The sequence below is a fragment of the Opisthocomus hoazin genome, chromosome 2 (assembly GCF_030867145.1).
Source record: "Opisthocomus hoazin isolate bOpiHoa1 chromosome 2, bOpiHoa1.hap1, whole genome shotgun sequence".
Taxonomy (NCBI): Eukaryota; Metazoa; Chordata; class Aves; order Opisthocomiformes; family Opisthocomidae; genus Opisthocomus; species Opisthocomus hoazin.
In genome coordinates, this window is record NC_134415.1 from 78,659,436 (window position 1) to 78,687,337 (window position 27,902).

The 27,902-nt window shown below is 39.2% G+C and overlaps 1 protein-coding gene across 3 annotated transcripts in view; it reads left to right on the top strand.

Moving 5' to 3' along the window:
• Positions 1–27,902, top strand: part of CDK19 (cyclin dependent kinase 19) — a 133,460-nt gene that overhangs the window by 61,814 nt on the left and 43,744 nt on the right. For all 3 annotated transcript variants that reach the window (XM_075414211.1, XM_075414213.1, XM_075414212.1), the window contains one exon: positions 607–747. In XM_075414211.1, coding sequence (XP_075270326.1) covers positions 607–747 — 141 coding nt within the window. The remainder of the gene's footprint in view (positions 1–606; positions 748–27,902) is intronic.

Consider the following 27,902-nt stretch of genomic DNA (forward strand, 5'->3'; position numbering starts at 1 on the left):
GCTTGTAATCATCAATGAAGTATGCAGCCAGCACTTGGAAGCGAGAATAGAACCATTTTTAGATGTCTGAACATGATCTCACCCTAATGTTGTGGTGTGGGGTTTTTTGAGTCGTTCCATCCTGTTGTCCCCCTCGATATGTATTTAAATATTTATTTAATCTCTCTACTGGGTTTCTGATTTGGAGGGGAACAGTAAAGCAGTTGCAATTACCCTGTTCTGGGTGTTTTTGGAGAGGAGGAGGGAAGGTGTGAAAACACAGAGTGCAGTCCTCTTTAAGGTAGGTACTGCTGGTTTGGAAGCTTCTGCTCTAGCAGCTGAGCATAAGAGGATCCCAAGTGGGGAGATGGGAGGGAGGAGAATGTCTAAGACAATTTACTGGAGGTAAGTAGCCAATCTTTAGATATCTAGAAAAGCTTGACAGCTGTTTTTTAAAGCAACGCGGAGAATAAAAACAATTTAAGAGAATTGTGAGCACATTACTTTTAATTGCAAAGTTCAACAAACTTTGTATTTCATTCCATTATTTAGTGTTAATAGTTTAAAAAAACCAACACAGTTCCACTTATCTAACATGCTTCACGTTTCTACTTGTTTTATTTCTAGCATATTATCAAGTTTCACCGTGCCTCCAAAGCAAATAAAAAGCCCATGCAGTTGCCAAGATCTATGGTTAAATCCCTACTCTACCAGATTCTCGATGGAATCCATTACCTCCATGCAAACTGGGTGCTTCACAGAGATCTGGTAAGTGTTGCATGTACTACCTGGCAAAAAAAGTTTCATGTGCGTGTTGTTGGGTAGGAGAAGAAAAGTCCCTATCAGTAATCTTCCGTATCGATCCGTACAGCTCTTCCTGTTATTGTTGCAGGAGACCAATGGAGATGTTAAACATAAAAACAAACTGTGTTTTCACATTGTTTTTATCTGAGTCATCTGAGCTCAGACAATGATGCTAGATCCGGTGAAAGGATTGCAGATACCAATATCCGAAAACAGTACATGAGCCAGCTGATGTACGTTGGCTGAACATTCTTACAAGTTTGTGCACGAATTTGAAAAGGCATTTGAGTAGGAAAGTGATTGATACCCTTGTACATTGTGTGGCTTACATGCAAGTTACCATAAAAGCTAGAGAAAGAGTAGTTTTTTCATGGAGTATTTCTTTTCCATGTGGTATTTTTTCTGACCGTGGGAAGAGAACTATGAAAGAGTTGAAAGAGCTGTCGTCTTGAAATTTCTCATGACCTATAGTGGCTCTTTAAAGTTGACTGCAGATTACAAGGGCAGCCAGTTGCCTTGTCTTAGTTACCCTTTTCCCCTGAAAGTTTCCCACTACTCCTCATACTGAAGTGAACTGCTACCAAGGGTTGCAAAAAGAAGAATACTAATATGAGTTTAGTGTTTGCTGCCACATGCATTGTAACTAGAATTTTTGGCAAGAGACAAACATGATGGTTAATATGCCAAATCTTTTCTAATAGTTATGCTATTGTAACATCAGTAATAGGTATGGTAGGAAATGTAGTGTAATCTGCATATAAAGCCACTGCTTTTATTTGGCTATTTTTTCTTTTTACCCCAGTATGTCAAATTAAGGATGCATGTCCAGAAACTTACAATTGCTAATTAAGTTCTGTGAGACATAGATTGTTCTTGAGTCTTTAATAGTAAACAGGGGATTGGATTAATTTTTGAATGTAGAGCAAATGTTTTCTTAAGATACAAATAAACTAAGGCAGGCTTGGAATAGAAGTCACAGACATCTTCTGAAATAAATTTTATTTATTTTTTTGTCTTAATACCTAATAACAGTGGACAGAAGTGGAGTTTCAGGTTTTGGTATGGATTTTTTTTCCTCATTCATAGGTATTTATTGTCAGTTTTTCTGTTAAATTCCAGATGTTAGTATATTCGCGTGGGTGTTTGGGGTTGGGGTTTTTTTTCTCCTTTGGAATAGTAGCCACGTGCAAAAGCAGGAAGCAAGTACAACCCTCGTTTTCATGCTTCCATTATTACTTTCCTAAGGAGACAGCTGTTGCTTTGGCAGAATGCTGAGATGCAATTAGATGTATCTTGAGAAGGAACACCTGAAAAGTCTATATTCAGCTATGTTTAAGGGAAGCATATGTGTTCATGGAAATAGTAAATATATATACACTCATATGTCATACGTAAACTTGATATCTTGATAGGAAATACAAGATGGTATCTAAGATGATACTAACAGATACCCTAGAGAATTTTCTTGCTGGTGTTGCTATTTCCAGCCTGCAGCACCAGGTGTTTTGCCTGAGTAGTGCTGCTGCTGTACAGGTCTTATCTGTTGTTGATGAGTTGCAGCAAAGCTGATGCCTAATGTCTCTGTCTTCTCTTGGAACTCTGGGAGGTGAAGGTTGCTCTTACGAAAAGGATGGCTATTTTTCATGGCTCTGGAATGATAGTGCTTGACTGATGTTGCCATGATTGAGAAGGGAGAAGAACAGAAATTTGTGAAGTCTTAATGTGTTCTTCATATGGGAATAAATTTAAGCTAATGGGTTCTGGGATACCTCAGTGAGGGAAAGGAAACGATTTAAAAAAATGCTTTGATGCACTAGTGATTTAAAGATGTGTTCAGAATCTTTTGCATTTTTAAAAAATATTGCAAATTTCTGAAGAATTCAGGTATTTCAAATAGTTCTTTTCTGTCCTGAACACAGTAAGAAAAATTGATATTATTCTGGATGTGTCCCGTCTGCTCTTGAGATTAGGAGTTAATGTAATCATTTAGTAACCAATCCAAATTGTCAGCTAATAAAAAATTTTACCTATATCTAATTTTTATTCATGTGATTTTTGCTTCTAAGAATGGTACCTCAGGCACGATTTCACTGGGGTCAGTTTCTTGCATAATATGTGAATACCAACTCTCCAATGTTTTCTTAAGATGGGGAGCAGTTTTTCTGGTGTTTTTCTCTTAGCTGTTTTAGTTTACATCCGCTGGAAAAATATTTTTCTATTTTATGTATACCAAATTTTGCATCAAGACACCTTGTACTTTCCTGGTTTAATATAACTCTGTTCTTACTATTTTTAGCATGCATTTGGATGTAGACCAAAGATGGTGACATCCATAAAAGTCATGTTATGCTATTTCATTGCTTTTTTTTTTTTTTAAAAAAAGTAGATTCTCAAAGAATATTTATTGTAGTATTAGTGAAGTTCTCCCGAGCCGTGGAAATGACTTCAGAATTTATTTAACAAATGTTTCAATCAGAAAACAGAAAATTTGGGAGGTTAGGTATTTGTGAGAGCACTTGCCTTGGATGTATTTGAAGAACATTGTTTAAATCTTAATTTGGTACTGTCTTAAATCAAAATGTTTTTAAAGAAGCTAGAATACCAAATATGCTTTTTCAAAAAAACTTTGTTCTCAATGGATCTGTATTTTTAGATACCTTAAAATTGTTACTCTTGAATTATTTTTAAGATCAGTAAACGCATGAGAGAGTAATAAAATTGGTGGACAATGTGAGCTTGCAGACTTTCAATACCTGTCCTTGTTTCTACCACAAGGAGACAGTCTCATTCCCCTCTTTGCTACCACTAGGCATGGCCACCATTTTAAAGGCCTGGCAAGTGACACTCCTCTGACTCATGGTGAGCTCGTTCTGGGAGTTAAACCAACAGAAAGCAGCCCCCCTTCTCCTGCAGAGCTTGTTTTCTGCAGGAATAGCTCTCTCAGGGATCTCGTTGGGAGCTTACGTGTGTGGGAGCTGGCGCAGAAGAAGCATGAGGCTGGAGGTGGCAGCAGAAGGCTCAATAGGTCATTCTAGCATCATCTGCCATTAGATCAGATTATTTTGTTGTTAAAATGCACCTTTTAAATTCTTAGATGACAGAGCAAGTGGGGTCTTTTTAAAGATTAAATTAAATTGTGGTTCTAAGTCAGTATAACTTTTATGTTTACCTTGAATCTTTCATGATGTAAAACTTATGTCAGCTTAAACTCTCCCAGCACAAGTCCAGATTTGTGAAAGTGCCCAAACTGAGGTGAATGATAACACCAAATACACTCACGCTCATACTTCTAGAACTATGAAAACAATTTAGTGTAGTGTACCTTTCAATTTCTTGTAGTACCAGGGTTATTTTGTTTCCAGATTTCTTATCCTGAAGGTAGCTGAAGGGTACTAAGTGATTTTTGAAGTATAGGTTTTTGGCTAAGCTGTTAATTTCTGCCAGTTCGAAAATATTCAGTAGTAACTTTACAGCAAGATTCAAACCAGTACAGAATATGGGATAGCAGCATTAGAGTTTTGATTTCTTAGAATAACGATGTGTCAGTTAGTACACCTTAGAGTTGACCTAAGTCTATAAAAATCCATACATTTGTTCTCCTATCAAGGCATTTGGAGTGGGATTTGTTTGTTGGATTGTTTGTTGTTGGGCAGCGGTAATTCTGCCTTTTCAACACAGCAGCATTCCTGAAAGCCATGTGTGAGAGGAGGGAGGCTTTGCTGGCTCTACTAGCTGCTGGGGCATTTCATTATGAGCAAGAGATTAGTATAGATAGATATTAGAGAAAGAACCTCTTGGTACTAAGCTTTTGTTTTTTAAAGTGCTCTGTATACACTGTGGGCTGTCCATTTGAGAGAGATCTAAAATTGTGCTCTGTACCTTGAGTCAATAGCAAGTTAGAAGATGCAGCATGTGAAGTACAGTATTGTAGGGTGTTATGGTATATTTGTGTTCTCCTCCCTTAAATGTGAATTATTTAGATTCTACAGGAATGTTCAGCAAAGGCCTTACTTTGCAGAGACGTCTAAAAATGGAGATCTTCCATACACTATTCACAGTGCACATTCATGTTAGCAACAGAAAGGATTTTGGCACTTTTTCTGGTGCTAATAATGCTTCTGTGGTTGATGTTAGTTGCTTCAGGACAAATGCAGGCAGAGACCATTTCCTTTAGAACTTGATAAAAGCAATTTTTGTTTGTAATAGGATGTATTTTCCTGGAGGGAAGGTATTATCTGTGGGATGTTTTAAGTGCACAGAAAGCATATTGAGGAATTCATTTAAGATTCCACTTATGTCCTTGAGCATTTCTTTAGAATACTGCGTAATGTTATTAGACTGCTGGTTGAAAATGAATGTGGGAAATCAAACTCACCAGAGAAATGCAGATTATTGGTTTGTTTTTTTTTTCTTTCCCCCCCTGTCCCCCTAGGACTGTGTTAAAAAATTACTTTCAGCATTCTGAAATCGGAAACTTGCTCACTGCAGTAGTCATATAAACTAACTTTGTAAAATGAGCCAAGTTCCTAAAGTGTTTGTATTACAATGTTAAATACTTGTTGGCTAAGAATTTCTTAGTTTCTTTTGTATTGCCCTTCTACAGCTTTAGAATGCTTAAATTGACTATGTGTTGTTTTACAAATTAAAGATTAACTTACAGTAAAAGTCTTTTAGATGGAACAACGGTGATATAGGTGTAAATACTCAATGTTTGACACACCTTTGAACTCACAATTTTGATTTACTTACAGGGGGCAGAGTTAACATGTTCAGATGGAAGAAGGGGTGTCCCTGAGTCTTAAATTACAGAGATTTTTAAAAAATTCCTTTTCACTCTAGTAATTGATTTGTATTATTCTGTTCAGAAGAAGATTTAGGTGTCTAAAGTATAGGTGAGACAGAAGGTAGATTCTAGATGAGGTGGTTCCCTGGGCGGGTTTGGAGATATAACGTACTGTTGATGCGGAAGGAGGCCATGCTGCCTATACTCCTTGCAGCTCCTCCGTACTCTTCTTCATCCTCCAAGCTGGGGATTGGCAAACTAGCGCGAGTTAAAATTAGACTTCACAAAGAAGAGGTTGATCTGTATGCAAGTTCACTCCCTGTACTGGTTCAGCATGCAGTGACACAAATGCTTATGTAAGGTGACTACATGGGCAAGATGGATAAATGTGTGGGAGCCAAGTGGATAAAGATGGGACATAACGGACGGGTAGGCATCCTTTTTCAGTGACCTTGTGCTATTCTGCTGGCAGTGTTAAGTATATGATCTGTAATCCTCCTCTTCCTTAACCATTTTGGTACCTGCAGATTTGTTGGTGCCTAGCTTTTGGCCAGTAAGAATAAAATGAGCACCTGAAATTTTTCAACATAGAAATCTAAGATTTGGTGTTTTGAGTTGTGTTTTTTGAAGAATCTAGTTACAGTTGTTTGATATTGTTTTCTGCCACTGGCAAAAACATTGTGAGCCTGTTTCTCAGGTCCTTCTGTTTAGTCTACAATGTCAGTATAAATTCACCTTCTTTGACATTTAAAGCAAATGTGAACAGCAATTGCAAGGAAAGGGTACTATTCCTACTTCTGCTATGGAAGAGAATGGATGGTACTGTGGCAGACTTCTGCAACCAAGTGACTAAATACTGAAGCAAATTCAGGATGTAGGATCCCTATGTACTTCAAGACAGCTCTTACGGTGGTATTCAGTGAAGAAAAGTGGTTGTAGTGAAAAAGTAAGGATTTTGTCACTTAGCAAACATTTTAGTTTTGAAGCTGATAGGTACAACAACAGAGTGAAGACAGTAATTGAGTGTTTGACTCATTACTGAATAGAAGTAGAATATGGGGAAGAAAAACAAGTAAAAGGAATCTCAGTGGGAAACTGAAATAAAGATAGATTTTTTTTTTGGGTGGGGGGGGGGAAGACACAGCTAATGGAGAGAGCAAGAAGATCCAACAAAAGTCGTTCTGCAGTTCTGTCTTACAGCCATCTCTGTGTGTGTGCCCTGCAACACCATGCATCACTTTCCCTCACTTGTAGCCAGCTTGCTTTTCTCAGGATTTTTGTGATGTCCCACCTCATCATTCCAGTCAGGCCCAAATCTTACTTGAGCTGGCCTTTCCTTGATGCTTCAGCTGCCGAGGAGGCTAAGCTGGTGATGCTTCCATGTCCATGTGTTGTTTTCTCAGTGTAACCCTTTCTCTCAAGGTCAACCTTCTTGCCCTGATTTCACTAACAGGGAGGAGGGAGGAGGAATCCAACTGTGGCAAAGACTTTGCCACTGGTTTCCCATCTTCGACTTTACTAGCCCTTGTCTCTCTTAAAGCAGGAGAAGGTCATGTGTGCGTTCTGTAGTTTGCTTCACTATGTCGTCTATTAGCAGAAGCTATTTTCACTGCATGCTTAAGCTAATCAGTTTGTATTTCTTCCCAGAGTGGATTATGGAGTGTCTGTGCACTTCTGCCACCTGCAGAATTTATGGAGTGCTAATCTGGGCATTTTTAGTGGAAGGACATCGCAGACAGCTGAGGTTTGATATAATTTTGACTCCGCGTGTCTGTTTGTATAGCAAATGTCTATAGACAGCCTTTAGGATAATCAGATATGTGAGGTCCCAGATTCAGGCTTCTTAACAGGTCCCCTGAATATCCAGCCGCTGCAGTAACAGTAAACCCAGTATCTTTCTAAGGGTAAATTTTTAGCAGAGCCAAGAGATGCCTGGTGCTGGCTGGCCATGATTGGACTCAGGGCAAGCTATCTTCTCCAGTGCTCCAGCTCCGCATCTGTTGTGGAGCGGTGTGTAGTGGACAATGCAGTAGTTGTTCTTCTCTCTCAGGGTTGTCTGGAAACTGTAGCCATCTGGAGACTGGATTTTCTCCTGTCGGAAGTAAAGGAGAAAGGGAAAGCCCAAACTGAAGGGGCGAGACAGAGGACTTTCTGTGGGAATCAGCAACTTCTGTCTCACTCAAAGGCACAGCATATTCAGAAATGATTAAGCTAATTAGTGTTTCGTCCTCTAACTCTGACAATTTGATTTTTAAAAATTGTATTTATTATTAATTTACTCAGAATGAGTATTTTAAATGATCTGTCACCGTGTTTGTGTAGAATACCAACATTTAAGTAAAATTTCAGTAATTCAATTATATTAAATTTCAATGAAGTTTCAACAGTTTTCAGATTTTTAGCTGACTGGTTGACTTTTAGTTTAGGAATTAATTAAAAAAATAGTCTTTTTTTGTAGTAATCCTTCTCTGCCCAGTATGTAAATTTACAGTCTCTTACCATGGACCTATACCTGGACTCTGCTCTGGAACTTTGCCAGCACATTACACAACTCACTTAACCTATCATTGCCTCTGTTTCCCAATCTGTTAGCTATTTATGGGTCTAACTTGTAGCTTACTGCTTTATGTGCTATGAAATCTTTGAGTGAAAGTAGTATAATATGTGTGGTTTATGTAGTTGACTATTTCTGTTGTTGTTGTTTGATATTCTTCGAATGAGCTGGAGGTATTAACAAAGACTAAGAATGAAAATAAATTGCAAGTTGTATGAAGGCGTCAGAAAAATTCTTAAATTTTTGTTAAGTGGATACTGATTTTTTTACTTCTGCTTTCATGCTTTCGTATCGAAGCCTTTAAGAAATGAGAGAAGTCTCTCAGTGCTAATTATTACTAGTTTATAGTATTTAACTAGTCCTTCCTCTTCCTCACTGTGCTCTCCCAAGCAGATTTTTCCAGGCCAATAAGTAATTAATAATGTCACCTAAAAAGCTGCAGAACTGAAGTGGTTTTTAAATGTCCCATGTGCATTTTGCTAAGCAAGTGAACTGTGGGTTTGAAAGATAAAAAATAAAATTACAAGCGTGGGGAAACTCCCATTTCACTAGCAATTCTAAAAAAGGATTTTTGGGCGCTGATATCAAAAGTAAATTTAGACGTGCGTTCATGCATCCCTCTCTTGACAAGCAGCTGCTGTGCAGGAATGCAGAACTGTTGGGTCCTGCCTTCTGCCAGTAATTTTGCACTGGCTTGGAAAGCTTCTTGGCCCTGTTCACCCATTTGGGTGCGCACACGTCTCCTATAAATAAATAACAAGTCAACCTGTCTGCCAGTTTCTTTAAACTTCTTAAAAACACCGTAACTGTAATCCCCACAATTCTGTGCCATCACGCACGCATGTGTGTGTGCACATGAGAAAGGTGTGCGAATGTGTACAGACACGCACTCCGGACTCATGTTTTTCCCTAGCTGTCCATGGGTTCAGGCCTCTTAATCCTTTCTTGTTCTGTCTGCATGATCTCTTTAGGGTGAAGTGGACTTTCCACAGTGTCAGAAAACCTTACTAATGATCAGACTTAGCTTGCAGATTTCCCAAAAGAAAGGAAATGCAAGCTAAACCTATGTATTTCAAAAGGTTAGACTCCATAATGACTTTAGAAAGTGATTTGAATTTAGTAGCTGAATGATTAACACCTTTTTCCTCTTTTATATCTAGTTAGAGAGAGGGTACACTTCTTTATTTACTGCTGAGAAACAACAGTATGCGGGTGCTTATATGCATATTTGTATGTATACATGCTTCTACATAGATAAATGAACCAGTAATTTTACATGCTGAATAGCAGTCTGAATGCTGTCAGCGTATGGTTTTCTCTTTTTCCTTTTTCTGTTTAAATATTAGGCATATGTTGAGGGGCACCCACGCAAAAATGGTACATTTTTTTTATTACTCAGAACTTTGCTTTTCTTCTTTAGTTGTAAAAACTAATCTGCACGTGATTTACAAAGGCATATGAAGACGTGCACAGAGTATTACCTCTACTGAGTACATGGAAACAGCCGTTTTTCCGAGGCTGACTAATGAATACCTTTTGGTTTGTGGCAAGAGTATTAAGAAGATGTTTGTAGATTAATTTTTACTAATAAAAATAATTACAGTTGAAGAAAAATGTTTTACCTCAGGTTCTGAAACAAGCTTATGCCCATAAAACCCTTACTGGATATAAATTCAGATGAGTCAGAAGAAACAAAGGGACTGATTTAATGTTCTTTGGCTGCGTTTTGCTGCTAAAGTCAACACATGACATATGGCTCCTGTGAGCTGCACGTCTCTCTTCCTGAGGTGGAAAATGGGCAAGAAGGAAGCAAAAGTATTGAAGTAATTCTAGAGTTTGTTTTTTTTCCTGATACAGAAAAAACAGAAGGAAAATACCAGCTTTTCTAATAGCCCCTATTCAGATGCCATCTGCTGTATGAAGGTTTCTAGTAAATACATGATGTATTTAGCTTACTGGTGCAGCTGACCATTTGGAGAGAGCGAACTGGGTTTTGTGTTCTAAATGAAAAAGGCAAAGTTTAGAAGAAGCTTTCAGAAGTTTTTCTATTGCAAAAGACTTAACACTTTTTTTTCCTGTTGGAGAAAGTACCCTTGGGATAGTGGGATTGGCTACAAGTTTGTCCATCAGATTACTTCTGTTTGGACTCGTTGCCCCTTCTGAAGAAGGCTACAAAGTTTGGCACCGTTTTGTTGACGTGTTCATATTTATAGTAGTAGAAATTAATGAAGCTTCAAAGAAGTACATTAAAATCAAAGATGACAACTAATGTAGTAACATATAATCAAGAAAAAAATGAAAACATTGCATTTGTTCTTCGTGTTGCCTGCCATCTTGCGCTTTCTCTTGTGCATTCCTCTTCATTTGCAAGCATACTGTAGTTACTACTGCTCTACTAAGATGTTGCAATAACATGGCAGATTGTTTTGCATTTAAATTAAGCATCTTTGATCAGTGATCCAGGAAGCTGCAGTGGCTAGCAAAGGATGTTAGTTTATTCCTCAGTTTTGTTATCTGTGAACCTCGTCAAAGAAACTGGCTCTGCTGCAGAAAATGACTGATCAGCTGGTGTTTCACTGATGACTTATCTCAGGGCCTCCTTGTCTTCTCCCACCTCCATCCTTTCTGCTTGCTGGCTAATGTTTCAGAAATCATCGGGCATGCTGTAGGTGTAAGACCAAATACTGCGGTTATTTCAGTTAAAGAAAATGAAGGAAATTGTTTATACAGTCTGTGAAGTGCTCCTCTCAGAAACTGGACATTAGGTCTTCAAATTAGTAGTCTAATGCTTGGTTTTATGAATTTCATGGAAAAACACCTTGGAATTAAATTTTCAAGCCATTTTAACAAATACATGAACAAACCTTCAGCACATCTGGACCGGTGATGAAAATATTTGTAATATTCTTTTACCTATTAACAGTGAAGCAGCAAAGATTTCCAGAGAAGAAAGGCTTGTCGTAGTGCAAGTAGTCACTCTTAAGTGCTAACAGTTCTCTGTATACCCAACCTCTGTAATAACAGGATTTTTTTTAACTCTTCTTTCTCTTCTCTGTTGTTTTCCTGCCCTCTGGAAGCTAAAGCCCGTGTGAATATGAGACAGGGCTGTTTGAAAGCCCCATTCCACTTGGTTCTGCGCCTCAGTGGTGTTAGAGCACAACTTGCTGTTACCTTCTGGTTTCCTTGCAGTGGCTTGTAGAAGCAACTCACCAGGAGTTCAGTAACCTTCCTGTGCTACTTTGTAAAGTTGTAAAAAACAGCATGAAAATGCTTTTATTCTATTTAAGTAAGCTGATGGCATCTGAAAAATGTTTTTTATATTGGGATTATGGTTTTGCGTTATCAGGCCACCTGTCCCTCCCACCTCCAACCTGGCCCCCCTCTGTGGTGCTTTGGTTCCTACTGGTATAATAAACTCTGAGTATAAATTTTGGTTGGTTTTGTATTAATTTACTTTATTTGACCACTTCCAGTTTTTGTGTTGAAGAGTTTTACCTTTAAAAAAAAATCAAAAGAGTAATAAAAATGAGAGAAGGTGGTACTGAGAGTTTACACTGCTAGCTTAAATACTGAGCACAAAACTTAGCATGATAATGTTCTATGTAGCTGGTGTTCTCAGATATAACTCATGTCTAAGAAAATATTTCTGGAGACAATATTTTGCATTCCTGAAATTCCCCTTGAAATGGGGGATTTCAGCTACTGAAGCAATTTTTTCTTGTGCTGTAATTGTTGACAAAGAGTGGGTTTTTCACAAATGTGTCTTCTGTTTTTCTTTAATCCGTGAAACATGCCTGTACATTTTTACTTTGATTTGCCTTTCATATAGTTACTTTTGATGTAAAAGTTTTAGATGATGATTGTCAGAATTATAAATTAAGTCTAAGCTCCAGTAGGTTACAATTTAGTGAGCTGATACTGACTTCTAATGCTATGAAAATTATTTTTGTGATTGTTAAACTGCAAGTATGATTAGCTGTTGGCCAGCTCAGCTGAAATTAAGTCTCTTAAATGGGATGTTAAAGTTGGTTTTGCTTCTTGAAATTCAGGATGTAAATTCTAATCTCAACCCTAAAAGTGATTGCTTATCAAGTAAATATTAATTTGAATTCTTGATAGTTAAAACCAAGAGAATTGCAGATCCCTTTAGGTTTTGGGTAATGTGTGCGTGTGAAATTCTGGTTATCTGGCTCTTATAATAATTTTGCAGTATTTTGTCCTAATTTTGCTGTCAGCAAATACATATGCTGTGGCTGGCTGACTGCTGCTGTTTGCTAGGACGCAGAATTTACTTGGAAGCTCACTTCTCTGTGCATGTCTCCTTGCTCTGGTGGGGAGCTGCTCTACTGCCTTGGTGCCAGCTTCTGTAGTCGGATGGGAAGGGCTTGCAGTAGCAGTGAACCTTTTAGGGGACCTAAAAGTCGTCTTTTCTATGTAACATAAAAATACCTGAGTGTATATTGCAAGTGGTGTATGAAGTTTGAAAAAACGTTTAACAAATCGAGCTGTTTTCTAGTTTATCTCTTTGTGGCTATTCTGAGTGGTCTGAGAATGCCTACAAATATCTTAAGAGTGGGTGTCAGGAGGATGGGGCCATACTCCTTTCAGTGGTGCCCAGCGACAGGAGAAGGGGCAATGGGCACAAACTGAAGCATGGGAAGTTCCACCTGAAGATGAGGAAGAACTTCTTCCCTCTGAGGGTGACGGAGCACTGGAACAGGCTGCCCAGGGAGGTTGTGGAGTCTCCTTCTCTGGAGATATTCAAGACCCGCCTGGACAAGGTCCTGTGCAGCCTGCTGTAGGTGACCCTGCTTCAGCAGGGGGGTTGGACTAGATGACCCACAGAGGTCCCTTCCAAACCCTACCATTCTGTGATTCTGTGAGAACTACGTGGTGCTCAGTTCAGCTGGGCTGGTGTGAGGTTGTGCTGTCTCAGACCACCCAGTCCTCTGCTGTGCCGGAGACAATGCTGGGTACCGCGCAGTCACTAATGCGAGCATGCTTCTCCACAGCGGCCATCCCAGCCCTCTATCCCGCTGCTCACTTTTGCCTTTGATAAGGGTGTATTTATTCCTGCCAACGTGCTAAAGCGGGCTGGAGGAGACGGTTCACTGTAACCGTCTGCTGTCTGGGCGATTATCTCCAGCGGAGAGACAGCATGGACTGCTAGAGGCAGTAACGTTTGTACTGCTGCTTTTCGTGGTGCACACGACTTGGAACCCTTCTTCAGTATTTAGGTAGTTTTAATTTAATTTGTTTGAAAAACTTAAACTAAAGTAGAGGGTAAGGCTACATGAACAAGTTACAGCAAGGCAGACTAGGGTGTGGATTTACTCTGCATTAGTTGCTCTGTAGTAACTGCTCACCTGCATGTTTTCATCCTGCAGAAAATGCATAGTCCTTTGATATCTCACTCCTTAATGGGAGTGAGATAAAATTGCCTGACATACCGTCATTAAAACTGGACAGCTACTGCATTAATTTCCAAGTGCCTTACATTGTTTCTGAGATGATTTTGTTAAAATGTTGAGTTTATAAAATAATCCGGCCTTTGGGGTACTGTCCTCCTACAGTGCGTGTCTTAGTTTAGTCTTTAGCATGCAAGAACCACTTCAGACTTACAAAAAAATTGTGTTTGGAATTGGGGGATCTGGGGGTGGTGTCAGTATCCCTTTTCAACTCATTAATATCAGATTTCAAGTTGTCAAACGAGTTGATAGCTTTTGGATTTTTAATAATGGGGATGTTACAGCCATTAAATCTGTATTAAAGCTATTACTGTCTCTAATAAAGCTTCCATAGACTTTCACCCCGGTCCTAAGTTTGTAACTTGACTATTTTCAACATGGATGTTGCAACTATAGAGAAGAATTTCGGCTGATGGGCATAGCATATACAAAACATGGGACAGAGTAACACGGAGTAGAAAGTGCTCTGATGGTATGTTCTGAAAGCTAGGAGTTTTCTCAAAGGCATTTCGTTGCATGGTAGGCTTTGCAAAAGTCATAGTCTAGCTTTGAGGAGCAAGAGTTGAGCACCTAGCTTGTTTATGCAGTTTGAAAGAAGAAAATAAAAGTTCCCACAGGGAGTTTATTTGCATTTTAAGCACTTGATGTTTTGTGAGAATGTCCAAGGACTTACTGGCAACATCAACAGTGAGGTAAATCATAAACTTCGAGGACTAAAAACATAGACATTTTTCCCAGTAAATTGGGGCAAATTTGCTATAGCAAGGACAATCACGTCTTTCAAAGAAAGTGTACTATGTGTTTGATGTTGTTTAAAAAAAATAAAAAAAAATTAGGACAGCTTGACCTAGGACACGCTAACATGCACGTGTTTTTGGCATGAATCACAGAACGTTTCTCAGGAATTGGTGGTATCTCACAGCCACTGCATGTCTATGCAGGTTGTTTTTCATTTTTAAAAAAGGCATAATTGTTGAATGGAAAAATATTATCATTAGTTCTGAACTATTTCAGGTTTTGTTTTTGGCATGTAGAGCCTTCTTCACAACTCTTCTCTGTTTTCCTTCTTGACGCAAATCTTTCATTTGCTTCCAACTTCCTGCTCCTCTGCCCACGTTCCTATATCTGTTGATCTGCCTTTTGCCACCTCTTTAACATTACTCATATAACCTTGACTCAGCTTTGACTTCCCTGAAATACTACTCTTTCTTCATTGTCAGAAGCTTAATTATTGCTCCTCCCTATGGCCTTCGCAATTTTGAGTTCTGTAGTGGCTGGTACAGGTAGAATGTTACGTTTCATACCTTGACTGACACAGGGGTGAAATGTTCACTTATTCCAGATGTAGTGACCCTCCTTTATTTTAGGATCTTGTTAAAAGTACCATAATAATTCAAAAACTTCATAGACTCATTAAAACGTAAGGATCTCTAGATTCTGAAGTGGGTAATGGTCCCTGCTGTGGTGGGTCTGCCTCAGAACAGATTTTGGGACTGGGTTTCTTCAGGCTTTTGCTTCCCAAAACAGTTTTTCTGTCTTTCCTTGTTCAAAATTATATGTACCAAATCTTTCCCTATGCCTTCTAGTGTTCCATTCATAGCTTTAATAATTAATAGTGTGATTATGGTCATGTATGTTTAAGCTACTGCAGTCTATAGTTCTGACATGTTTTAGTTTATATCTAGTTTTTGTAAAGCACTTGAGGATTGTACAGGCTGGGCGGAGAATGGATTGAGAGCAGCCCTGAGAAGAAGGACTCAGGGGTGCTGATTGATGAGAAACTCAGCATGACCTGACAATGTGCGCTCGCAGACCAGAAAGCCAGCCATATCCTGGGCTGCATCTAAAGCAATATGGAGCAGATCAAGGGAGGTGGTTCTTCTCCCAACTAACTAGCAATAGGACGAGAGGCAATGGCCTCAAGTTGCGTCAGGGAAGGTTTAGATTGGATATTAGGAAAAATTTCTTTACTGAAAGAGTGGTCAGACATTGGAATAGGCTGCCCAGGGAGGTGGTGGAGTCCCCATCCCTGGAGGCGTTCGAAAAACATGTAGATGTGGCACTTTGGGATATGGTTTAGTAGTCGTGGTGGTGTTGGGTGGATGGCTGGGCTTGATGATCTTAGAGGTCTTTTCCAACCTATGAGTCTATGATTCTGCCCCTCTGTTCTGCTCCGGTGAGACACCACCTGGAGTCCTGTGTCCAGCTTTGGAGCCCTCAGCACAGGACAGACATCGACCTGTTGGGGCAGTTCCAGAGGAGGGCCACAAAAATGATCAGAGGGCTGGAACACCTCTCCTGTGAGAAAAGGCTGAGAGAGTTGGGGCTGTTAAGCCTGGAGAAGAGAAGGCTCCGGGGAGACCTTATAGCAACCTGCCAGTACCTGAAGGGGGCCTGAAAGCAAGCTGGAGATGGACTTTTTACAAGGGCATGTAGTGATAGGACAAGGGGTAATGGCTTCAAAGTGAAAGAAGGTAGATTTAGATTAGATATTAGGAAGAAATTCTTAAATCTGAGGGTGGTGAGGCACCGGAACATGTTGCTCAGAGAAGCTGTGGCTGCCCCCTCTGTGGAAGTGTTGAAGGCCAGGTTGGATGGAGCTCTGAGCAACCTGGTCTAGTGGAAGGTGTCCCTGCCCATAGCATAGAATGTTGGAACTGGATGATCTACAAGGTCCTTCCCAACCCAAACCATTCTCTGATCCTTCTGTGATGATTCTATGATGATTTCTGGGAAAATCCTTGTCAAAATTAAAAAAAGGGCTCTGTGCATTTTGGGTTTGGCAGGCTGCTTTTTTTTAACAGCAGATAATGTTTTGTCCTTACACTTTAAAACAACAAACAAAAAAATTTAACTTTCCAGAAATGTTTGTCTTATTTATATTATTGGAAGTATATGTATTACTGGCTACAGGGTTTTTGGAGGTGTCAAGCTGATCCCATATCGTGATTAATTAACTTGCAGTTACTTTGCACGGCAACTTTGTAGCTGTGTCTGAAAAATCTTCAGCCGCAGACTTCAGTCCAGAATCAACCCTGATTGGTGACTGATTGAAAAACCTTTTAATAACTGGTGCTGAAAACGAGCTGTAGGCATTCCAAGTCAATAACTAATTAGCTCTTCCACTTGGTATTAGATACAGTACAGTAACTTCAGCTCAGTGTATGAGAGGGGTCTTGATGCTTCCTATAGAACTATAAGTGTTGTAGATAACTCTAGACATGAACAAGTTAATAAATAATTAATAACATGTTAGGTTAAATTCTTCTAAGATGACTTAATGATTTTTTGGTTTTGTGTTGTATGTGTCATTTGGAAAGAGCCTAATCTTCAAAAGTGGTTAACAATCAGACTCCCACACCTTGTCTTAAGTTGGCTACCTGAAATATTTAAGCACCACCAATTTATATCCTGCCAAGAACTGCTTTTTGGTTTGCCTTAATGAGGACAAGTAATACGAATACCTAATATATTTGTTCATGAATGCATCTGTTAACATAATTGTCTTTTGATGCATTTTTATTAGGTAGTAAAATAAAAATGAAGGTACTAGCAATATACTACAGAAACAAACTTTTAGTATCTGAAATGCCACATTGTAGCACTACATTACACTCAATACTCCAAACTAATTATATTTAATACACTTACTTTCCCCCCAAAAATTCTTGTAGACTTCTGAAGAACGGAAGTGATGACTTTGCTGCTTGTGTATGTTATTCTGGCCTGGTTGCCTTCATTGCTTATTACAACGTATTTTTTCTTCTGTTTACATTTACAAATCAAAACAATTTTAGGACAGAAGATTAACATTTTACTAGCTACTCTGCAACTTTTAATAAACTTCGTAATTTCTATGGACACTTCAAGTCACTAGATCAGATATGCTCAACACAAACACTCTTTTCTTACCTCAGTTATTTTAAATTTGAGGGTTGGAGAGCTACCATAAACATTATGGAAGCCATAATGGAAGAATCATGAATTTGATGGAATGTCATTGCCTCAATCTGGTACTGACTTTGTAAACGCAGTAAGAAATTGGGGCAGACGGTTAAACTCATTATTAATCCAGAGAGATTTCTCCACTGCTCTGCTACAGCTCACTTATGTGTAGTCTCTAAACTGAGGAACCTCTTCATCTGAGACTTGCAAGTCAGAGTATAAGCATGTTTTCTTGATGGAGACAACTTCATAGTGAGTGCAAGCGAGAATATGGTGAGGCCTCATCTGGAGTACTGTGTCCAGTTCTGGGCTCCCCAGTTCAAGAAGGATGAAGAGCTACTGGAGAGAGTCCAGCGGAGGGCTACAAGGATGGTGAGGGGACTGGAGCATCTCCACTACGAGGAGAGGTTGAGGGAACTGGGCTTGTTCAGCCTGAAGAAGAGAAGGCTGCGAGGGGACCTTATAAATGCCTACAAATATCTGAAGGGTGGGTGTCAGGAGGATGGGGCCAAGCTCTTTTCAGTGGTGCCCAGTGACAGGACAAGGGGTAATGGGCACAAACTGAGGCACAGGAAGTTCCGTCTGAACATGAGGAGGAACTTCTTCTCTCTGAGGGTGACGGAGCACTGGAACAGGCTGCCCAGGGAGGTTGTGGAGTCTCCTTCTCTGGAGATATTCAAGACCCGCCTGGACAAGGTCCTGTGCAGCCTGCTGTAGGTGACCCTGCTTCGGCGGGGGGGTTGGACTAGATGACCCACAGAGGTCCCTTCCAACCCCTACTATTCTGTGATTCTGTAATATGAACTCGAAACTCTTTAGCTGCTCTACCTGCCTGTGGGCACACTTTCACCAGCGCTGTCCTGCGGTAAATAAAAGATACCTTTATTCCTTCATGGAAAGGAGCAAGTTGCTAAGTGCAGTACTGCAAGATACCACACGATAAGAGTGTGCCCATGGTAGTTACCCGCATGTTAGCAGAGGTGCTGACAACTCACATTTTCACTTAGCCTAATTAATTTGTTCATCTAGCTGCAGACATTTCTAAGGCTGTTCCAAATGTGTTACGCTGCACATGAAAGTGCCTGTAGAAAATACTATTAATGTAACCATGACTGTTTAATGGATGTATATACAAACGAGTTTTTAAGTGGGATCTCACATCCCGTTTCTGCTGTTGAGAAGTGCCGAGCCTACTGCATTTGGTTATTCAAGCAAATGTATGAGTGGTCCAGGCATTTCCCACTAGCACCCAAGTGCTATATGAGCTCTTTGTGGCCAGAGTTTTTAGGTTCCAGAATAGGATGGCTAAACTCTTGTGAAATTTTTACCCTCAGACACTATCTTGCTGCTAGTAAGAGATTTATAGATGGAAAGGAAGGAGCAGTCTTCACAGCTCAGAAGTGATAGTGTTGTGGAGTTATGAATCGTCCTTAGTTGTGTCCAGTGTACTTTGCCTTGATATTTGGAGAATCTTTATTCTGAAATTTTGGAGGTGCTGGTTTGAAATGAACGTGTGCAAAGTATTCTACAGAAAGAAAGGCTGTTTGGGATAGGGAAGTGATGTTTTTCTGAGTGAAAACCTGGAAACCGTAGAAGCAGTTATGCGTAGGGAAAAATATTTCTCGTGCCTGAGACAGTGTGGTACTTAACAGTACTTACAGCCTTTGCTTCCAACTGGTTTTAGGCTGTAACTGTTGATACTGAAACACAAATTACAAATGGTATTCTACAAAGTGAAACTATTTCATGTTAAAAAAAAAAAATTACTGAAAATCAATATTTATCAAGTTGTGCAAATACTACAGTATCTGAGAAATGAAAATATTTGTCTTTTCCAAGACAAGAAATCTTAACTATTTTGGACTGTACATACAGCAGTAACTGGGGTAAATGCTTGAAAGTCTTTAAAGATAATTTGTGGTCTCCATAACTTTTTAACTGGCATATTAAATCTTAACTTGAAATAGTTTTTCTTTTCTTGAACCAAGTTCAGATTTTCAAGCTCGGTATTCTGAGCCAGGTTTTCCTCCATTGCTCGTATACCTTTCTCAGTCTCCACCAGCAATGCCTGTGGCTGCAGACACTTTCCTTGGTCTCTATCCCTTGCTCCTGCCATCTCTGTTGTTTTATCGGTTGGTCTTTGCTTGAAAGAACCTCTCATGTCACCATTCCCCGATTTCTTCCCTACATGACGTGCATTGCTCTGCGTTTGCTCCTGTGCCTGGTACTGGCCTCTCTGACTCGAGCTTTCCGAAGCAAGAGCCGTTTGTTCAGTAACTTTACCCATTCTGCCCTTTGTGTACAAGAAGGGCTGCATAAAGAAACAATAAAACACTTGAATTCGGTTGTTCTGTAGGCTGTGTTTGCTCATGTTTGGAACAGCAGTGTTCTAGATCTGTAACTTTCAGTTTTTTGTGGTTGTTAATGAAAGTATGTTTTGGATTCAAGTGGTTTATGCTTATTCCTGCCAGGCCAGTTAGAAAATTATTTTGAATTGGTGGAAAATCTGCTTAAGCACATATGACCTTTAATTTAGCTGAAGAATTGTCTTGAAAAGAAGGTTTCAAATTGTTTTGAGATGCTGATAATTCTGAATTAGTGTTGATTTAAGCGTTAAGTCTTCAATTCTTCAGTCAGATATAGACCTTTATTGTCAGACTGGGCTTATGCTGCAGTGAAGTTTGGAACTTGTACTACAGAAGGAATGCCATAAAAATTTGAATGCCAGCTGAAGATAAGGCTCCTTGCCATAGCATTTACTGATGAAGTGAGCAGAGAGGGAATGCAGTATTCTTCTAAATTTTACAGAGGGTGCATACATTAAAAATACTTGGTATTGAGAAACATTATAATATCATCGTTAACATAAATACATACAGATGTGCTACTTAATATCTCTTTATCTCATTTGTGTGGGAGTATCTAAAACTTACAGGGAATTAATAAATCTCTTTCAGGCTTCAGAAAACAAGTAGAAATATTAGAACTTATGAGTCTGTCTCTAAACATATCATTTGTTACCTCTGCCGAACTTTTTCTTCTACATGAAACCAGCCTAAAAAAGCTTAAGAGGATCGTCATACCCTGTATGACCCTTCACTGACTTTGTAATATCGAACTCTAGTACTGAATACTGGTATGGCAGTGTATCCAGAAATGTTTTGCTATGTCTCCTGTTAGGTTCACCGCCTCCTGTAATCCCGTTAGTGCCTTTGGATCTGAAGGAACCAGCGCAGCCCCAGCTGCAGCGGAGCAGCTCGAGCGCAAGAGCAGGCTGTTGGCACGGGGCAGAGCACTCCAGCTACCCGGAGCCCTGCTTTAAGGGGCTTGGCTGTGCCGCTGTGGGCTGCCTGGGGCGGGACAGCACTTGGGATGACGTAGGGATTCTGCTTTCCTATAAACTCTGGCTATGTTGTGAGACAATTGCATTTCTAAATAATGGTGGAAATAAAATTGAGCATTTGTTACCACAGTTGTAGCACGCCCCAGGCAGGCCACATTTATTGGTTACTTTAAAAACTCCATAGCTGCTTGTTCAGATGGAGACAACTTGGGACAGCCTCCAACGAGGAACTAGGAGAATCAGTTTTCTCCAACTTTATGATACAAGACTGGGTTTGAAATACAACTGTTGGTAAAGAAGCCGGCCATTGGTACTCACCTCCTTAAAACTCAGAGCCTGAATGGGCCTGATGATCCCCCGAAAGTCAGGAAACTGAGGAGGGAGGGAATAGCTTTAGTATGAACTGACTAAGAGGTGGAGAGAGATTTTGTCTGGGGCCTGGGGCAAGCAGAGTGATGGTGGCAAACTAGGGAAAGAGTTTCTGTTAGGATGGATTTTAAAGGCTGTGTTTTTCTTAACTTTGTTTGTAGCAAATGTGTCGGCTGAGCAGTGGTACTTTGTGCAGGTGCTCACTTTGTGGTCCATAGTTGCTTTTTTCCACTGCAGGCCACGTGAGGTTGTGCTGCCTTAACTGATACATTAGTAAGTCATCTAGAATGTGGTAACTGGATGATGAGTCTGAGACCTCATTGTCTGCTGGACTGTCAAATCCCAATTAGTATTGCTGTAGGCGTCAAGGCTTGTGTTAGGGTGATAAAATTTCTTCCTGAAGTCTGAACAGTGATCTGCTGGAGAAACCATGGCGACATGTACCTTATCCCTGCAGATATTGGAAGCCAAGAGTTTCCTTCCAGAAGATACTCTGAGAAGGATTATAGAAAGATTGGGGTTACGTTGTAAATAATTTCCACACAAAAGAGAAGTTGATGCTATAGTGTAACAGACATTTAAATTGATCATATGAGGATTCGATTTTCTAGTCTTTACACTCAGCAGGAAAGAGGCAGGGAGGAGAAGTGGGTCTTTATCTTTTTTCCTTTGAGATTGAAAGTGTAGGAAAAGAGCATATGTGGAAAGTGGATAAATAATGTAGCTTAATGCTGCAAAATAATGTATGGAATAAACTGACAACAGCTAATTAAACAATATGAAGTATTATTAGACATAAACCTTTGGTTGTTAAAATCCTGTAAAGCTTAATGTATTCTTTGCTTTTCTAAACCTTGTGAAAATTTTATACCCTAAAATAATAAGAAAAGAAATATATTCCATAGTTCCAAGTCCCTTAAGCTATATTCCTATGTGTGTGTGCAGACAAAAAGGGACTCTTAAGATCCACTCAACATGGAAGTAACCTCTCTAGACAGTCATGCTACCTTTTTAAAATTCTTTTCCTCCTTTGAAATTTTCGTTAAAGGACTTCTAATATTTCAACCTAATTTGATCAATCTAAGCTATCCAGGCAGAAGCTGGTTTGTAATGAAAATGGGTTGCATTTATATCTATTCGTTTGGTACTATATTATTTACTGCAGTCAGAAAAGCTTTGTTAAATCTTTACCTCTACCAGACTCTCAGAAAAGTGGAGGTATTGAAGTTTTACTGCCAAAGATACTTTGTGAAAGGCAATTAACAAAATGTTTTATGAAAATGGGTTACACTTATATCTATTCGTTTGGTTCTATATTATTTACTGCAGTCAGAAAAGCTTTGTTAATTCTTTACCTCTACCAGACTCTCAGGGGGATGGAGGTATTGAAGTTTTACTGCCAAAGATACTTTGTGAAAGGCAATTAACAAAATGTTTTATGACAGTGTCAGCAGTCTCACTTTCAGTCGTTTGTCCTTTGATTGGATAGAGGCTTCACCCTGCTGTCTTAGTAACCTTACTAAACCGGGAAGAGTAGTCAGAATATTGTATAAAACAAATACCAGGATATGGCAATGGTGGAATTGAGTGCCGCAACTGGAAGGTGTATTTTGGCAGGGCTTGTTGCAATAGGACAAGAGGTAATGGTTTTAAACTAAAAGAGGGTAGATTTAGATTAAGTATAAGGAAGAAATTTTTTACAATGAGGGTGATGAAACACTGGAACAGGTTTCCCGGAGAGGTGGTAGATACCTCATCCCTGGAACATTCAAGGTCAGGTTGGATGGGGCTCTGAGCAACCTGATCTAGTAGAAGGTCTCCCTGCTCACTGCGGGGGGTGTTGGGCTAGATGACCTTTAAGGGTCCCTTCCAACCCAGACTGTTCAATGATTCTAATTTTCATGCTGCTGTAACAGAAACAAAGTAATGCAAATAAGCGAAGAATTCCAACAGTGGGAACAGGTGAGACTCTCATCCTCTCATTTCCACCTCCTCTAAAACTCTAGTCCCAAGGTTAGTACAGTTGTAGGCTTTCTCACATTAGTGTTCTGTCAGGCTTGCTGTCTCTTAGCTTTTGCCTTTAAAAAGGTGAAGAAGGTGGTAGTGTTTGTAATGTTTCACATGTGCAAATATCTTCTCAGTTTATTTGCCTTTGGGTAGTTATTCTGAGTAAAGATCGTGTGTGAAGAATATCTAATAAGGACTTGATGGCAGAGATGCATAAACTTGGCTTGACTGCAGTATCTTGGGGCATTCAGAATGTCTCTTTAAGCCGCAACAAAGGAAGTTTTTTGACTGTGCTTTTATGGAGTGAAATTTATTTGTCCATTTCCTCTTTGTAATATATTAAAAAGCAGAACATTCTTCCCAATTATTTCTGAGCCGAGTCTTTCTGCTGTTCCCATGCACGATGGGCCTGCACATCTGCACTGCTCAGAAATGGGCTAGCAGATGTTGAGCGATCTGTCTTGTGCCGTGCTCTCCTTGGTGCTCCCAGACGAGGCCTGAAGACAAGGCCCTGACAGATTGCTGAGTAGCTTCTTAGGAATTTTGCTGGAGTGTGTACTGTAATGTGTAGAAAATCCCAGGGACAATGTGAGTTCAGTGTATTTATTAAACATTTGGTTTATGACATTTTATTTTTAATTGATAATTTGTGATCATATCTTTCTCTTTGTTTCCATCTTCCCCCTTCTTTGTCCTGCTCAAAGTTGCACATAACATTTTAAGTTCAAATATGCTACTGCAGCACTAGCACTAGCAGGATGCTTTGGATAATGTTGCATAGCAACATAAAATGTAATTTGTGTCAAATGGTTTGGCATTCTTCTAATGTGAGGTTTTTTCATTCTTTTCACTTGAACTGCATTGTCATTGATTGGGATGAAACCACTGGTACAGTCGTACGCTGTGCAGATTGTCATAATAGAAGCAATGCTCAGCATCGAAAGTTGTCTGGAGTTTTCATTTTTGCCTTGCAGTAATTTAATGGTCTGTCAGCCGTAAGAAACCTGAAAGAAATGGCGTGTGGAAGGAAGATTGTTTCATTTCTGAACTTCTGTGTAGCCCAGAATTCTGTACTCCACTTGTGATTGATCTTATTTCATATTCCCCTTGTGTTTACAGTCCATTTTCCAGTGACATAACTGCAACTGTATTACCTATTGATTAACCAGGGAATAGAGTTTGGTGATTAGGCTTTTCCTGTTTCAACAATGATTAAACACCTTGAGTTTATAAATTAAATATATTTTCTAGCTCTTGCCTAAGAAACCATTGTTTCAAATTGACTTTTAAGCAGAACATTCTTACAAGGAACATGGATGTTTTGGCTATTTTGGCAGAGTGCCTGGGTAGGGCTGAGTGGAGTGAATTTAAAGAATTAATGTCGGTTGAGGTATATGCTTAATTACCTCTCAAGAGAACATCCAACCTGTGAAAAATGAACTAAACCAGAGAAATGAATAGTTTACCTGACCACTGATTTCATTATCATAAGGATGGTTATATACAAGAGTAACTGAAGGCATAGCAACTGGAATAGAACATACTAGGTAGTTTATCTGTGTGTGATTTAAATTGATTTGGTTAAAATGAAGGGAGGGAAGAAAAAGGTCTGTCTTTCCCCTGGTGAAATACATTTGTAGCGAGTGCGTTGCAGAGTCTGGACTTCTGGGCTGACTGTCATCTCGAATACATATTTCCAGTGTTAAATGTATAGCTGTGTAACTGTCCAGCCAAAGGTGCAATAGGACTATAACAGGATGACGGAGACAGCTTTGCGTGTCTCAGCCTTGCTGCCACTGCACTCAGCAGCATGCAGCATTTGCAGGATGGGTTTTAACTGCCTATTATAGGGTTGTTGAAAAGATGAAGCCATTTTAAGAGGTATGCAGAGGAAGGGGCACAGACACACATTTCCTCAAGAGATGTTTTGATTCGGTGATGGGATATGATTTTTCGCCATGAGGGTGCTCAGACAATGCAAGGTTGCCCACCACAAAGGCTGAGGAACCTCCATCCTTGGAGAATTGCAGCTCCCTTGGGTATGACACGCAGCAACCTGATGCAGCTTCCAAGTTGGTTCTGTCTTTGAAGTTGGCGCTGTTTTGAGCAGGGTGACCTCCCTGTTCTGAGCACCGGGTGACCTCCAGAAGTCCTGTCCAGCCCAAAGCATTGTGTGATTTTTGGCTGATTCTCCAAAGAGTATCCAGAGTCACGGGCTGGTTTAAATCAGTCTGTAACGAAGCCTGCGTAGTCACATCTTTGCTGTTGTTGTAGGCTAGATAAGTTTATTTCACAGACTTGTTTTTTTTAGTGTGTGCAAATCTGTGGTTGCATTGTAGGCATAGTTTTAGTATTTATGTTTTCCTTTGCTTTTGCTTTCTGTGTGTAGAGGAGTTTGATAAGAATGTATAAACATGAAAAGATCTCTTAGATAGCTAGCTTCAATATGAAAACGGTACGTTTCCCCTCACAACACGTAACAGATACAGGCAAGGAATGTGTTTAACCAAAATCTTTATCTAAGGCATTCCAAAGAAATATTTCAGATATCTTCTGTACACTTTGTTCCTACTTCTAGCTATTTACCGTCAGTCCCAGAGCTCGAGGTAAATTCTACACTTGTGGTTGCTATTAGAATTTCTGGTATCTGGAATTTGTGATTATTTTGACCATATCAGTTCAGCAGCTATGAAATACTTAAGTCCCTGACATAATTTGACACCATGGTTTATGATGGAATATCCAGTTTCCATCTCTCATAATTATGCAAAAGATTTTTTTTCCCTCTCCAACCATGGCACACACTTCCATGTTTTTATCAATTCTGTACATGTTTCATTTTTAACTTATTTTTACAAGAAGCAGGAGTAGAGGTAAAAATAATTGTCACCTTGTATGTATTATTAACCTATTAATAACTATGTTCATATGCATTAAATTTAGTTTCCTACATGCTACAAATATGTTTGAAAATGTTTTTGGTGTCGCTTGATGATAATCAAGCACATTTTCACATTTAAAGTTAACAATCTGGTGACACTTAGCTGTAAAATTTTACGTGTCCACATTTGTTTGTATTTTCATTTTTTATTGCAAAAACTTTTGGACTGATTTTTTTTTTTTTTAATTGAACCATAAAAGCCTTCTGTGGTACTTTTGCTACTTGTGTTGCTATATATCTACATAATCTGTCTGCCTCTGTTTTTTTTCCTTCTTTCTAGATTTAAACAAGCTTTTATTTCATTTGAATTATATACTATTTCAAAGCATTTTGTATTCCCTGTGATTTCACTGCCTTTTTAGATTATGTACTGTAGTAATCAGCTTTATTTTTGGCCTTGCTCAATTTGATAATATCTGTAGAAACATTATTGAGTTGAATTAATTTATAAATATACTGATGAGAATTGTTAATGATACTGCTTTGCAAGGTCAATCATTTTGACAGAGTAGAGAAACAGTAGAAGAAAATTTTATGGATTTACAAATCTAGGAAAAAAGATGTAATTCAATAGGTGTTGCTTTTTTTTTTTAAAGTTAAGGGTAACAGCTAAAAAAAAACAGGTTGAAAGTGATGCCGCGTGATCACAGCAGTGACTCAAATAAGAGTTCACAGTATGTAAGACTTGTGAAGAGAAGCAGATGTGAAGATATTTTACTCTGTGGTGTGCTTTTGTCTAGTGCTTCAGTATCTGAAAAATGTTGACCAAACAGTTTCCTAAAAAAGGAGAGGGAAGTGATGATAAATTTTCTATAGTGTTTTCAATATATGGAAGTAATGTGAATGGAAGTGATAATGATTTGGAGATTTGCAGTGCATAATAAAATGCTTTTAGAACCATTTATTTTTTAAATCCTACATGAATTAGATCAATTGTTATCAAAAGTGTGAGTACCAGTGAGCCAGTACATTGATCTGAAAACAAAGTCTGGGTTTGAATGGCGTTGACTTAAGGCAGGAAAGTGCCTTCATGTCTTTGTGGATGAGAGGAGCAAAAGCTTTGTGTGCGGATTTCTGTGAACAATCTGCAGCTCCCTCTGAATCTTGAATTTAGAGGCTCAGTGGTCTTTTGAGCAGTGCCCGCAGAGTGGAACACTGTCATCTTGCTTAGGACCTTTGTCATTTATAGAGCAGTGTGCTAAAAGCTAAGGAGAAATCACCACGACTCTTGTTTTTGGCTTGTGAATTGAAAGTGCATCTGTGTATCAACGCTGTGCTGTTTACAGTTGCTTCTTTACATAACTGAGACTTGAAAAGACCTCATCACAAGCCAGTTTCTTTAATTGTAGGGAGAGCTTTTATCTAAAGACTTGCAATATCTTTTACAATAGAAGCCTCTTAATTTCAGTGGATTCTTTGTCCAGTGATACATTCCAAAAGGGAAACACATTTGTTTGGGTATAAACAATAAAGAATGGTGTATGGAAAGTGGTATGTCCCTGTGGACGTTTTCTCACAGGAATGTAATTCTGCACCAAATCTCTTAAGAATTGTGTCACCGCTTTACTTGAGGAGATGACAACAATAACCATTAAAACTAAAGTATTGCCATCTATTGTTAGGCTGTTGTTCCTGTTTTGACCCGTTATTCTCTTTCAAAACCATACATGGTTTCTTTTCCTTCAACCTTTATTCTAATCTACTGTCTG